This window comes from Hyperolius riggenbachi, chromosome 2 (genome assembly GCF_040937935.1).
Source record: "Hyperolius riggenbachi isolate aHypRig1 chromosome 2, aHypRig1.pri, whole genome shotgun sequence".
NCBI classification, from domain to species: Eukaryota; Metazoa; Chordata; class Amphibia; order Anura; family Hyperoliidae; genus Hyperolius; species Hyperolius riggenbachi.
Window position 1 is genome coordinate 111,560,457 of NC_090647.1, and position 15,272 is coordinate 111,575,728.

The 15,272-nt window shown below is 45.4% G+C and overlaps 1 protein-coding gene across 2 annotated transcripts in view; it reads right to left on the reverse strand.

The window, feature by feature from the left end:
• Positions 1 to 8,831: 8,831 nt before the first annotated feature.
• LOC137545699 (doublesex- and mab-3-related transcription factor 1-like) overlaps positions 8,832 to 15,272 on the reverse strand; it is a 35,214-nt gene continuing 28,773 nt past the window's right edge. For both annotated transcript variants that reach the window (XM_068267228.1, XM_068267227.1), the window contains exon 5: positions 8,832 to 12,146. In XM_068267228.1, the coding sequence (XP_068123329.1) occupies positions 12,021 to 12,146 (126 nt within the window). In that variant the 3' untranslated portion in view covers positions 8,832 to 12,020. The remainder of the gene's footprint in view (positions 12,147 to 15,272) is intronic.

A 15,272-nucleotide genomic window follows, 5' to 3' on the forward strand; every position in this document is an offset into this window, starting at 1 on the left:
TACGGAATACCTTTGGGTGTCTTCTTTCTAGAATGGGGTCATTTGTGGGGTTCCTATACTGCCCTGGCATTTTAGGGGCCCTAAACCGTGAGGTGTAGTCTTGAAACCAAATGTCGCAAAATGACCTGTGAAATCCTAAAAGTACTCATTGGACTTTGGGCCCCTTAGCGTACTTAGGGTGTAAAAAAGTGCCACACATGTGGTACCGCCGTACTCAGGAGAAGTAGTATAATGCGTTTTGGGGTGTATTTTTACACATACCCATGCTAAGTGGGAGAAATATCTCTGTAAATGACAATTGTTTGATTTTTTTACACACAATTGTCCATTTACATAGAAATTTCTCCCACCCAGCATGGGTATGTGTAAAAATACACCCAAAAACACATTATACTACTTTTCCTGAGTACGGCGGTACCACATGTGTGACACTTTTTTGCAGCCTAGGTGCGCTAAGGGGCCCAACGTCCTATTCACAGGTCATTTTGAAGCATTTGTTTTCTAGACTACTCCTCGCGGTTTAGGGCCCCTAAAATGCCAGGGCAGTATAGGAACCCCACAAGTGACCCCATTTTAGAAAGAAGACACCCCAAGGTATTCCGTTAGGTGTATGGCGAGTTCATAGAAGATTTTATTTTTTGTCACAAGTTAGTGAAAAATGACACTTTGTGAAAAAAAACCAATAAAAATTAATTTCCGCTAACTTTTGACAAAAAATAAAATCTTCTATGAACTCGTCATACACCTAACAGAATACCTTGGGGTGTCTTTTTTTCTAAAATGGGGTCACTTGTGGGGTTCCTATACCGCCCTGGCATTTTACAGGCCCAAAACCGTGAGTAGTCTGGAAACCAAATGTCTCAAAATGACTGTTCAGGGGTATAAGCATCTGCAAATTTTGATGACAGGTGGTCTATGAGGGGGCGAATTTTGTGGAACCGGTCATAAGCAGGGTGGCCTTTTAGATGACAAGTTGTATTGGGCCTGATCTGATGGATAGGAGTGCTAGGGGGGTGACAGGAGGTGATTGATGGGTGTCTCAGGGGGTGGTTAGAGGGGAAAATAGATGCAATCAATGCACTGGGGAGGTGATCGGAAGGGGGTCTGAGGGGGATCTGAGGGTTTGGCCGAGTGATCAGGAGCCCACACGGGGCAAATTGGGGCCTGATCTGATGGGTAGGTGTGCTAGGGGGTGACAGGAGGTGATTGATGGGTGTCTCAAGGTGTGATTAGAGGGGGGAATAGATGCAAGCAATGCACTGGCGAGGTGATCAGGGCTGGGGTCTGAGGGCATTCTGAGGGTGTGGGCGGGTGATTGAGTGCCCTAGGGGCAGATAGGGGTCTAATCTGATAGGTAGCAGTGACAGGGGGTGATTGATGGGTAATTAGTGGGTGTTTAGGGTAGAGAATAGATGGAAACACTGCGCTTGGGTGGTGATCTGATGTCGGATCTGCGGGCGATCTATTGGTGTGGGTGGGTGATCAGTTTGCCCGCAAGGGGCAGGTTAGGGGCTGATTGATGGGTGGCAGTGACAGCGGGTGATTGATGGGTGGCAGTGACAGGGGGTGATTGATGGGTGGCAGTGACAGCAGGTGATTGATGGGTGATTGATAGGTGATTGACAGGTAATCAGTGGGTTATTACAGGGGAGAACAGATGTAAATATTGCACTGGCGAATTGATAAGGGGGGGTCTGAGGGCAATCTGAGCGTGTAGGCGGGCGATTGGGTGCCCGCAAGGGGCAGATTAGGGTCTGATCTGATGGGTAACAGTGACAGGTGGTGATAGGGGGTGATTGATGGGTGATTGATGGGTAATTAGTGGGTGTTTAGAGGAGAGAATAGATGGAAACACTGCGCTTGGGTAGTGATCTGATGTCGGATCTGCGGGCGATCTATTGGTGTGGGTGGGTGATCAGTTTGCCCGCAAGGGGCAGGTTAGGGGCTGATTGGTGGGTGGCAGTGACAGGGGGTGATTGATGGGTGATAGGTGATTGGCAGGTGATTGACAGGTGATCAGTGGGTTATTACAGGGAAGGACAGATGTAAATATTGCACTGGCGAATTGATAAGGGGGGGTCTGAGGGCAATCTGAGCGTGTAGGCGGGTGATTGGGTGCCCGCAAGGGGCAGATTAGGGTCTGATCTGATGGGTAACAGTGACAGGTGGTGATAGGGGGTGATTGATGGGTAATTAGTGGGTGTTTAGAGGAGAGAATAGAAGTAAACGCTGCGCTTGGGTGGTGATCTGATGTCGGATCTGCGGGCGATCTATTGGTGTGGGTGGGTGATCAGATTGCCCGCAAGGGGCAGGTTAGGGGCTGATTGTTGGGTGGCAGTGACAGGGGGTGATTGATGGGTGATAGGTGATTGGCAGGTGATTGACAGGTGATCAGTGGGTTATTACAGGGAAGGACAGATGTAATTAATGCACTGGCGAATTGATAAGGGGGGGGGGTCTGAGGGCAATCTGAGCGTGTGGGCGGGTGATTGGGTGCCCGCAAGGGGCAGATTAGGGTCTGATCTGATAGGTAACAGTGACAGGTGGTGATAGGGGGTGATTGATGGGTGATTGATGGGTAATTAGTGGGTGTTTAGAGAAGATAACAGATGTAAACGATACATTTGGGAGGTAATCTGACGGCGGGTTTGCGGGCGATCTAATGGTGTGGGTGGGTGATCAGATTGCCCGCAAGGGGCAGGTTAGGGGCTGATTGATGGGTGGCAGTGACAGGGGGTGACAGGGGGTGATTGATGGGTGATAGGTGATTGGCAGGTGATTGACAGGTGATCAGTGGGTTATTACAGGGAAGAACAGATGTAATTAATGCACTGGTGAATTGATAAGGGGGGGTCAGAGGGCAATCTGAGCGTGTGGGCGGGTGATTGGGTGCCCGCAAGGGGCAGATTAGGGTCTGATCTGATAGGTAAAAGTGACAGGTGGTGATTGGGGGTGATTGATGGGTGATTGATGGGTAATTAGTGGGTGTTTAGAGGAGAAAATAGATGTAAACAATGGATTTGGGAGGTGATCTGATGTCGGATCTGCGGGCGATCTATTGGTGTGGGGGGGTGATCTGATTGCCTGCAAGGGGCAGGTTAGGGGCTGATTGATGGGTGGCAGTGACAGGGGGTGATTGACGGGTGATTGACAGGTGATTGACAGGTGATTGACAGGTGATCAGGGGGATAGATGCATACAGTAAACAGGGGGGGGGGGGGTGGTCTGGGGGGGGGGGGGGTCTGGGGAGAATCTGAGGGGTGGGGGGTGATCAGGAGGGGGCAGGGAGCAGGGGGGGGATAAAAAAAAAATAGCGTTGACAGATAGTGACAGGGAGTGATTGATGGGTGATTAGGGGGGTGATTGGGTGCAAACAGGGGTCTGGGGGGTGGGCAGGGGGGGGTCTGATGGGTGCTGTGGGCGATCTGGGGCAGGGGGGGGAGAAATCAGTGTGCTTGGGTGCAGACTAGGGTGGCTGCAGCCTGCCCTGGTGGTCCCTCGGACACTGGGACCACCAGGGCAGGAGGCAGCCTGTATAATACACTTTGTAAACATTACAAAGTGTATTATACACTTTGTATGCGGCGATCGCGGGGTTAACATCCCGCCGGCGCTTCCGTATAGCCGGCGGGATGTTGCGGCGGGCGAGCGGTGACAGGCGCCGGCGGAGGATCGCGTCACGGATGACGCGATCGCTCCGCCCATGCCCTTAGAAGGACCGCCGCCTCTGTGGGTGAGCCGGTCCTTCAGGGCTCCACTTCCCGGCCGCCCCTGTGCGTTAGGCGGTCGGGAAGTGGTTAACGGTTACCTCACCGAGCCTGCAGCAAGCGTAGCGGACAAGACAGACACACGAAAACAGGGACAAACGAGAGATAGGATCCACAGCACTAGCGAAAAGTGGCTAGCGTGATCCAGGTACAGAGTAGCAGAACAGAAGGATCCCCAGCGCTAGCGAAAAGTAGCTAGCGCGATCCCAGGAGACAGAACAGAAGGATCCCCAGCGCTAGCGAAAAGTAGCTAGCGCGATCCCAGGAGACAGAACAGAAGAGATAGCTGGTAGCAACCGCTGCACCAGCTATACTCCAAGAACAGAGATCAGAACCATTTCCTGTCGACCACCATTGGGGCAGGACAATGGCAACAGGCAAGACAAGACAGAACAGGCAATACAGATAATACAACCTGACTGGGCTAGAAGGGGAGCCTAAAGCAACCCCCAGGAATTAACTATACTAGATAGCAATGGCTGACACTCCAGCAGTGTCTATCAGGAACAGACCATGGAAACAAAATGACCAGCGAAGCATTGTGGGAAAGACATTGTACTTATAGTACACGCCTCCAATGAATGTGGCCAGGCAATTTGCATGACAACGTATGCAAATTCCTCTGCAAGCACAAGCTGCAAAACTGACAGAAGTTCTTCTTTCCAGAGTCCTGCAGCATGCAAACCTACACAATGGTCAAAGGGCTGCCTGCCTGCACAGGCAGCTGAGCAAATCATCACATACAATAATTAATGTGAGTGCTTTCAGAAATCACCTGTTTAACTCTAGGTTTCTTTAGGCTTTAACTGCAATATAAATATGGCCAGTATCAGTTTGGTCATGGTGCTGACAGGAGAGCAACTCGTGATCGTGACAACAAAGCATAATGTGAACAAAGCTCAGTTTTTGCTGGAAGTTGGCTTTAAAGTGAACCTGAAATGAAAAAAGTACCCAAAATGGAAACTTACCTCAGTAACCAGTAATTCAACCATGGCAGCTATCATGCCTATTTAAGCGCTGCAAGAAAGTCACTTGGTGGCCTTGGTCACTTTGTGCCATTTAATTCCTAGGTGCCATTTATTACAAAGTGCTTTATAACTTACCAAAAATTTACCAAGAATTCACCCTGGAATTCAAAAATTGTCGCCATCCATCAGGAAATATTCAATCTTCACCTCCCACCCCCTCCCATCCAGCTCCTCATCCACCCTATCCTCCCCTCACCTCCTTCATTCCTACTACCATTGAGGAAGTCAACCACCTACTGCAAACTTCCCATACCACTACCTCCCCCCTTGACCCCATCCCTTCTCATTTACTCCAGCCTCACTTCGTGGATTTGGCCCAAGTCCTCACTACCCTGTTTAACCTCTCCCTATCCACAGGCACCTTACCCTCAGACTTCAAGCAGGCCACTGTACTACCCCTGCTCAAGAAACCCTCCCTCGACCCCTCACTACCCTCCAACTACCACCCTATCCACCCTCCTCCTCTTTGCCTCAAAACTCCTTGAGCGTCTGGTTCACAAACGCCTGACCCAGTACCTCAATGGCAACTCACTGCTAGATCCACTGCAATCTGGATTTCGGCCTTCCCACTCAACCGAAATAGCTCTCACCAAAGTGGTCAATGACCTTGCCTTAGCTAAAGTTGAAGGTAATACTCCATTCTCCTCCTCCTTGACCTTTCAGCAGCTTTTGGCACAGTAGATTATTCCCTACTCCTCCAGTCCATGGGCATTCACGACCTCGCTTTGACCTGGCTTTCATCCTACTTTTCCAACCGCTCCTTCACGACCTCCTTCAATGAGTCCTCATCCACCCCCAACCACCTCTCGGTGGGAGTCCTCCCCCAAAGGCTCGGTCCTTGGCCCCCTACTGTTCTCTCTATACACATCCTCCATTGGCAAGGTTATCTCTTCCATGGGTTTTAATTATCATCTGTATGCAGATGACACCCAGATCTACCTCCACACCCCTGACATATCCACCACTACCATGGACAAGGTCTCCTCCTGCCTATCAGCCATCTCCTCCTGGATGTCCGCTAGGTTCCTGAAACTAAATCTAGACAAAACAGAATTTATGATCTTCTGACCCAGGCCATCCCTGAACCTCCAAGATGTGCATGTCACTGTTAACCACACTACCTTTTGCCCTACCTCTCAAGCCCGCTGTCTGGGTGTCATCCTGGACTCCGCACTCTCCTTCACTCCCTACATCCAAAACCTCACAAAGTCCTGCAACTTCCACCTTCGTAATATCTGCAAGATCCGCCCTTTCCTGATCTTTGCCACCACCAAACTCCTCATCCATGCCGTCATAATTTCCCACCTTGACTACTGCAATGCCCTTCTGTCTGGTCTCCCTATGACCCAAATTGCCCCGCTGCAGTCCATCATGAATGCGGCAGCCAGAATTATCCGCTCCTCCCATCGCTCCACCATGGCGGCTCCCCTCTGTGAATCCCTCCACTGGCTTCCTATCCAGTCCAGAATCAGATGCAAGATACTGTGTCTGACCTACAAATCTGTCCACAAAACCTGTCCAACCTACATAGCCGATCTTACTCAGAGGTACACACCTAGCCACTCACTCTGCTCCTCCAATGAACTTCACCTGACCGCCCCCCGTATCTCCCAGTTCCATGCACACCTCCAGGACCTCTCAAGAGCTGCTCTAACACTATGGAACTCTCTACCTCCACCCATTAGGGCAGCTCCCTCCTTCAACATCTTTAAGAAGGCCCTCAAAACTCACCTTTTCACCCCTCACAAGTGCTCTAAACCCGCAGCTGAACTCTGGTCCCCAACCTTTCGCGTCCCTACCTCTTCCTGTAGATTGTAAGCCTTTGGGCAGCGTCCTGTTCCTTTTGTGTCCTACCTGATCATGCACCTCCATTACTGTGCACCTAGCCTAACAGACTAGCGAGGAGGGCGCTGTGACAGACGACTGAGGGTGAGAGAAGCCGTAGATTGGGGGATCGGTATATGGATTGTGAGATGCTTTTAAAGGAATTTTACATATACGCGCATTACTTTTAATGTTGTTATTAAATTGAAAGTTTTTACACATTGGAAGCGATCTGCTTCTTATTTTGAAGTTGTGATTACAAGTGGGAGTAAGACGGGATACCCTTTTGAACGGTTAAAGCAGAAGCTACCCTATATCCAGTGAAGTTATCACTTGCTAGCCTATGTGGACAGTACACGACGGTGAGCAGGGTAATATTGCATACTGGAGGGGAGTGAATGCTGAAGTAAAGGTGGTGGTCCTCGCCCCATTACCCTGAACACCGTTTGTAAGCCTGTCTATGTGCTAACACAGTGGTGTAATGCATAACTAGGGACAGTCTGCACTATTATATGTTTATGTTTTTTTCTGAGGTGACTCATAATATAAGGATAACTTGTTCTGGAAGAACGTGGACCTGTATATATATATGGACAGAGCACTACTATCCTGCGTATATTTTTGTGGCAAGTGGCTGGTAACTTATTATAGAGCGCATCACCTGACAGACTTATTATTTGATTAGCACTGCAATACTGTGATTGTAGTTCTCCCTCTAGATTGTAAGCCTTCGGACAGAGTCCTCCTCCTTTTGTGTCGTACCTGATCATGCACCTCCATTACTGTGCACCCATGCTATGCATTTGAGTGAACTCAACTTGCCTAATCTCCATGCTCCCCTCCAGTGACTAAGCATTACCTTGTACTCATACTCAGGGCCGGCGCTACCATTAAGGCAAAGGAGGCAGCTGCCCCAGGGCCCCAGAGCTTGTAGGGGCCCCCAGTGGCTACAAGAGGAAAATTTTTTTTTTTAAATCGACCTTATAGTTCCTGAGAAAATCGATTTTAAAGTTTCAAAGGAAATAAAATACACATTTAAAAACCTGCCGACTTTAATGGTTAATAGCAAATCCACCTTAAATGCTAGAAACCCAAAATTTGCAGGATATGTTAAGGAGATCATTGGGAATAAGAGGAAAAAACCTATTTTTCAAAAAGACCTTATAGTTTTTGAAAAAATCGATTTTAAAGTTTCAAAGGAAAAAAGTATACTTTTAAATGCGGTAAATGTCACTTTTAGTACCTAACGGTAGTGTAATTTTACATGTATCAAAAGAAAGAGCAATACATTTCCTGATGGGGTTTCCAGGGGGTCCATACGCAGCCGCAGCGCTTTGGCCAGGGATCGCTATACAGCCGCAATATGGCTGTATGAAGATCCCTGGCACTTTTTTTCCTATTTTCCCAATTTTTTTTTTATGTCCCCCCTCCTGAAACTTTTTAACCCCTTGTCCCCCATGCAGGCTGGGGTAGCCAGAATGTGGAGCTCCGACCGATTGGGGCTTCAAACCCTGACTATACCAGCTGCAAAAAAGGTCCCGTAATACCAATTTTTGCTCCGGGGTATCTGTTGGGGGGCCCCCCAGGTTTATTTTGCCCTGGGGCCCCATTGTTGCTTAAACCGGCCCTGCTCATACTGTGCTGTGTGATCTGGTTTTCTTGTATTCCTGTATTGTCATATTGCTGTATGTCACCTCTAAATATTGTCTGTAACCTAAACTAATGTCCAGCATTGTGTAATATGTTGGCGCTTTATAAATACAATAAATAAATAGTAAAGGAAAGCCTCTGGATAATTGCAAGGCTGCCCTGTCCCCTTCTATCTCGCCGCTCCAGCCCCAGCACTGGGAACCCTCAAACCTCTTAGATGAGGGCTTGTTGAAGAGTGCCCTTGCTGCGCTCCCGTCCAGAATAAGAGTGACCATACTGTGACGACACAGGAAGCCCCGCAAGCGCAAGGCATCCTGCACGGAGCAGCTGAGCTCATTCATGGGATGGAGCGTGGGCGCAAACTTCCAGAGGGTCCTAGTGCTGGATCGGTGGTTGGGAGGGGGATGTGGGAAGCCTTTGGATGATCCAGAGGCTTCCTTCTACTGAGTAAAGTATCTAACTTTTGCTTTTACCATGTTACAGGTTTACTTTAACAAATATAACTGTAAGAAAAAATTGGAGTGAGATAAGAAGTTGAATTCAAAGCTCAAAGAGATGCATCTGCAAATAATGTATACAGTTTTATTTTAATACAACCTTTTAGTGTATGTACACAGGTACACTTTAAGGTACAGATAAGTTTCTGAATGTACTGACAAAATATGTTCAATCCGAAGACATGACAACGAAAGTTGTTGAGGTGATACCTTTAATGACTAATTATACAAGATTTCTCTGTAAGCTTTCGAAACTTAAATTTCTTCTTCAGGCATGTTTCAGAAGTAGATCAGAACCATCCAGACAATGGTTTTCAGAAGTGATCCTGAGCCCATGCAGTGATTTCTACTACAGAATGATGTCTACTTTTAATTCAGTGCCTCCTGGGCACCCAAATATTACAAAGAACAGCAGCACTTGAAAAAGACCCACAGGCTGAAACGTTGTGCATTTTCTGTCTGCACCCAAATTTTACAGCCATCCATTACTGGCTTTGTTCCTTGCAGACGGAGAATTTTCAGGATTCTTTGAGCCGTTTAAAACAAAAATTTTAGTCAATCCGACATCTAAATGCCAGATAACCAACCCTAAAGAGATTGCTGACCTCTTCAGTGAATATTATGCTCAACTGTATAACATTAAAAATGACCCATCGACAATTCAGCCTTCGGAAGAATCAATAAATGCATTTTTGAATTCCATGAACTTACCTAAAGTTTTGGCCTCCCAATTATAATCTTTAAACAGTCCCTTTACAGCTGCAGAAATATTGAAAACTATAAAACAACTCAATCGTAATAAAGCCCCTGGACCTGATGGGTTTAGTAATGAATTCTTACTCACTTTTGCAGACTCCTTAGTACAGAATCTTTTACTACTGTTTGGAGGGGAACCCAATACCCAGTGAACACTTAGATGCAATCATTACTTCCGAAACCTGATAAAGATTTAACCTCCCCAGCCAACTTTAGGCCCATATCGCTGCTTAATTCAGACATTAAATTATACACAAAACGACTGGCAAATTGCTTAAAGAGACTCCGTAACAAAAATTGCATCCTGTTTTTTATCATCCTACAAGTTCCAAAAGCTATTCTAATGTGTTCTGGCTTACTGCAGCACGTTCTACTATCACCATCTCTGTAATAAATCAACTTATCTCTCTCTTGTCAGACTTGTCAGCCTGTGTCTGGAAGGCTGCCAAGTTCTTCAGTGTTGTGGTTCTGCTATGAACTCCCCCTTCCAGGCCCCTCTATGCACACTGCTGTGTGTTATTTAGATTAGTGCAGCTTCTCTCTGCTCTATTATCTTTTACAAGCTGGATAAATCCTCCTCTGAGCTGGCTGGGCTTTCACATACTGAGGAATTACATACAGGCAGAGCTGTCTGCACTCTGCAGGAAGAAACAGCCTGACACTTCAGTGGAAGATAGCTGCAGGGGGAAAGAAACACACAAATGATCTCTTGAGATTCAAAAGGAAGGCTGTATACAGCCTGCTTGTGTATGGATGTATTTTCTATGTGTGGACATACTGTACATAAACCTACTTCCTGTTTTGGTGGCCATTTTGTTTGTTTATAAACAAACTTTTTAAAACTGTTTTTAACCACTTTTAATGCGGCGAGGAGCGGCGAAATTGTGACAGAGGGTAATAGGAGATGTCCCGTAACGCACTGGTATGTTTACTTTTGTGTGATTTTAACAATACAGATTCTCTTTAATGTTAATAACACCTTCTATTTTATGACCAAGTGTGCTTCACGAGGGGACGTCAGGCAAATGATGGCACGAGGCGAATGCTAGGTTTGATCAGATATGCAGAGCTCTGTTGAATGCCTTTGGTACTCTTAACTTTGGACGCCAAAAAGTCATTCGACAGAGTTCACTGGCAATTTTTAAGACAAACACTTATTAAGTTTGGATTTTGTGGTCATATTATTACTGCTATCATTGCCCTCTATTCCACCCCCACAGCAAACGTCCACGCTGCAGGGTTCATATCTAAATCATTCAGTATTTCCAACGGCACTCGTCAGGTGTGTCCCCTTTCCCCTATTATTTTTGTTTTATTAATGGAAACGATTGCTCAAAAAATAACATCCAACCCAAATATAAAAGGACTACAAATCAGAAATACACATCGCGTTATCAGCATGTTCGCTGATGATGTTGCATTACTGTTGACCAATCCTATTGATTCATTAAAATATGTATTATCGGATCTCACCATGTTTTCTGAAGCCATCTTTTATAGACTTAACCAGCATAAGTCGCTGCTCAATAAGTCAGGCGCTGTCTCCTTGGTTGATGAATTGCCTTATGGGTATTTTGTGTACAACCGATAGGTTACGGCTGTATTTGAGTGTTGGAACTTTACTCAGTGTAAAAAAATATATTTGAAGGTGCTATTGTATGTTTTCAAATATCCCTTTCATATGTATGGGCTCTTTATATTGTTAACATTCTTTTTCATGTTGCAATTTATGAACATTCAATAAAACATATCATGAAAAAAAACAATTAAGGCAAATTTCTGTTTTGCATAGCATTTATAGTAAGAGGGTTTTTTTTTTTGTCCTTTTTAGCCCCTTTCACACTCCTAGGAGTTCATTATGAGCTTAGGCAATCTGTAACGCTAAGCCTTTTAATTATATTTTGTACTGTGTATGATCAAATCCCCAAATGTATTGCACGCTTACATTGAGGAACATAGTTTTTTAATTGTTGCACTAATTTGTCTCCCCATTATTACTTCAGAGACTCAGCTTCATTTGGATACCCTTTTTTATGAACTAATTAACCCAATTAGTTGTAAAATGTTCCAGCAGGTTTTTGTTTTGTTTTGGGATTTTTTGAACCTCATTTTTTACTGTAAACTGACAGCAACATAGGAAAACTGATTTATATTGCATTTTACTCTGGGACAGATATACATGTTATATGTTTGTGAGAATTTTTTTTTTTATGTGAGATTTTAAATGTTACAATTTTCATGATAGTTGTCATTTAAGCAGTGCATGTTATATTATATACAAAAAATTATTTTTGTGAACGGAAAAACTGAGCCATGAAAAGGTTTATCAAAAAACAAAGAGGTACATGAAAAGCAAGTCAGATATTGGCTCCGAAGTACTGAAAGGTGTGCATGTAAGCCTATAGCTGTCTCATTTGAACTAGTAGCCATTTAACTGTTGCTTGTCTCAGTAGGTTGCTGCATCACGTCTTCTTACTCTCTATCACCAGTAATGGTGGTTATTGTGTAGTTGGAGGCCTCAGCAGGAGCTTCACACTCCACACCTTTGGTGTCCTCATTGCTGATTGGAGGGCTGCTGGACAAAGAGGCCAACCCAGATTCCAGGCTGCTTGGTGTTGTATACTCTGTACAAGCACAAGATAAAGACACAGATCAGTCACTAGCAATGAATAAAGTTTAGTATATTGGACATCTATACCTTTTACAATAAACATATATAAAATACCTAGCTGCTAGCTCCTACCTTGTTCTACTAGCTCCGTAGTAGAAGGTAGATATGATCACCTGATCATATCTACCTTCTCTCAGTTCATACCTACCTCCTCCCTGATCATACCTACCTCCTCCCTGGTCATAACCACTCCTCCCTGATCATACCTACCTCCTCCCTGATCATAACCACTCCTCCCTGATCATACCTACCTCCTCCCTGATCATAACCACTCCTCCCTGATCATACCTACCTCCTCCCTGATCATAACCACTCCTCCCTGATCATACCTACCTCCTCCCTGATCATACCTACCTCCTCCCTGATCATACCTACCTCCTCCTTGATCATACCCACTCCTCCCTGATCATACCCACTCCTCCCTGATCATACCCACTCCTCCCTGATTATACCCACTCCTCCCTGATTATACCCACTCCTCCCTGATTATACCCACTCCTCCCTGATCATACCTACCCCTCCCTGATCATACCTACCTCCTCCCTGATCATACCTACCTCCTCCCTGATTATACCCACTCCTCCCTGATTATACCCACTCCTCCCTGATTATACCCACTCCTCCCTGATTATACCCACTCCTCCCTGATCATACCTACCCCTCCCTGATCATACCTACCTCCTCCCTGATCATACCTACCTCCTCCCTGACCATACCTACCTCCTCCCTGATGATACCTACCTCTTCCCTGACGATACCTACCTCCTCCCTGACGATACCTACCTCCTCCATGATTATACCCACCTCATCCCTGATGATACCCATCTCATCCCTGATCATACCTACCTCCTCCATGATTATACCCACCTCCTCCCTGATCATACCTACCTCCTCCCTGATGATACCCATCTCATCCTCGATCATACCTACCTCCTCCATGATTATACCCACCTCCTCCCTGATCATACCTACCTCCTCCCTGACGATACCTACCTCCTCCATAATTATACCCACCTCATCCCTGATGATACCCATCTCATCCCTGATCATACCTACCTCCTCCATGATTATACCCACCTCCTCTCTGATTATACCTACCTCCTCCCTGTGCGGCAGATACAGATCCTCCTTTTACAGTGTGTATTAAAGCATCTAACCCCACACTCTCCCAGTGTATGTATAAAAATCTTGTGGGCCATTACCCTACCTGCAAAAAGAAGCCATTTCTTGCTGCCTTTTTTATTTATCTAACATTGTTAGAAGTGCACTAGAGAGAGTCAGGAAATGGTAAATGCTTTATTACACACTGAGCTGAGAGGAATTAGACAGAAATTGATTATGAAAATCTACAATGCTGACCATAAAGAGTTAATCTGTCAACAGTAGTACAGAGGAAGAGGGTGGAGTCAGTTCTGTTTTCACAGCGAAAGACTGGCTTTTCTCCCCTCACAGCTCCATCCTCTATCCTTACTACCTCAATGATTGATGATGTGATGAGGACAGGGGTTCACACACTGCTGTTTAGTCTAACCAAGCTGCATATGAATGACACAGAGAGTCAGATGTTCCAACCCAGCCAGTCAAGTAATAAAACAAAGAATAGACCAAAAGTTCTTTATGATCAAAAGGGAAATCATTGTGTCTTGTATTTCATGATACATTCTATACATACTTAAAGAGACACTGAAGCGAGAAAAAATATATGATATAATGAATTGGTTGTGTACTATGAATAATTACTAGAACATTAGCAGCAAAGAAAATATTCTCATATTTTTATTTTCAGGTATATAGTGTTTTTTCTAACATTGCATCATTCTCTAATATTTGCAGATTACACAACACTCAGCATTGAAAATGATTCTTTCAGAGCAGTCTGTGAACTAATGACCTCTCCTCTGGCAGAGAAAAAGGAAATAGTTCACTAACACTTGAGATAATAAAAGTCAGAAGACAGCCCTCTACACAACTTTGAAAGTCGTAGAGCTTAATGGCTTTTTTACATAGAGATAACAACCAGAGTTTCTTAACTCTTCCTGTACTGGAAACAATTAGACTGATGTATCTGATCTTAATGTTTTATTTCTTATCTGTACTACACATATAAATCATAATATCATAATTTTTTTTTCGCTTCAGTGTCTCTTTAAAGGAATACTGTAGGGGAAAATGAGTTGAATTTACCCGGGGCTTCTAATGGTCCCCCGCAGACATCCTGTGCCCGAGCAGCCACTTACCGATGCTCCGGCCCCGCCTCCGGTTCACTTCTGGAACTTCAGAGTTTATAGTCTGAAAACCACTGCGCCTGCGTTGCCATGTCCTCTCTCCCGCTGATGTCACCAGGAGCATAATGCGCAGGCCCAGTATGGTCTGTGCCTGCGCAGTACGTTCCTGGTGACATCAGTGGGGGCAAGGACACGGCAATGCAGGCGCAGTGGTTTTCAGACTATAAAGTCTGAAATTCCAGAAGTGAACCGGAGGCGGGGCTGGAGCATCGGTAAGTGACTGCGCGGGCACAGGATGTCTGCGGGGGACCATTAGAAGCCCTGGGTAAGTTCAACTCATTTTCCCCCGACCCCCTACAGTATTCCTTTAGAAAATAAACATGGTCTATGGCTTTAACACTGTCTGGCTGTACTTCTAGTGTATGTATCTCTCTCATGGCAGTCACAACCACTCTAGCAATGAGGTCTAGAACGAGGTGGTGGCACCTGTAAAAAATTTGGAAGCGCAAAAGAAGGAAAGTATGCAAAATGGCTCGGGAAACCTCTGGAGGCCCTGACTGGCGAATTAAATCACATTTTTAAAATAAGATTTCACTCAACCCACTGTCCTGCTATGCAGGCTGGTAGTCAGCAGAATCACAGAAAGAAACACACTACCAGTATATACTGTTCAACCACCTGTTTTTAATTTTCAAAATTGGTAATCCTTCATATGATTGTAAAAAGCCAATCAATCAATTGTAACAGTTACATATAATTATATGCACATAAATCACATAGAACGTATAATTGCCCTAACTTGTCTCAGCTTAATACCTATCACGACAGTGCGCGATAAAAAGTGATAATTAATA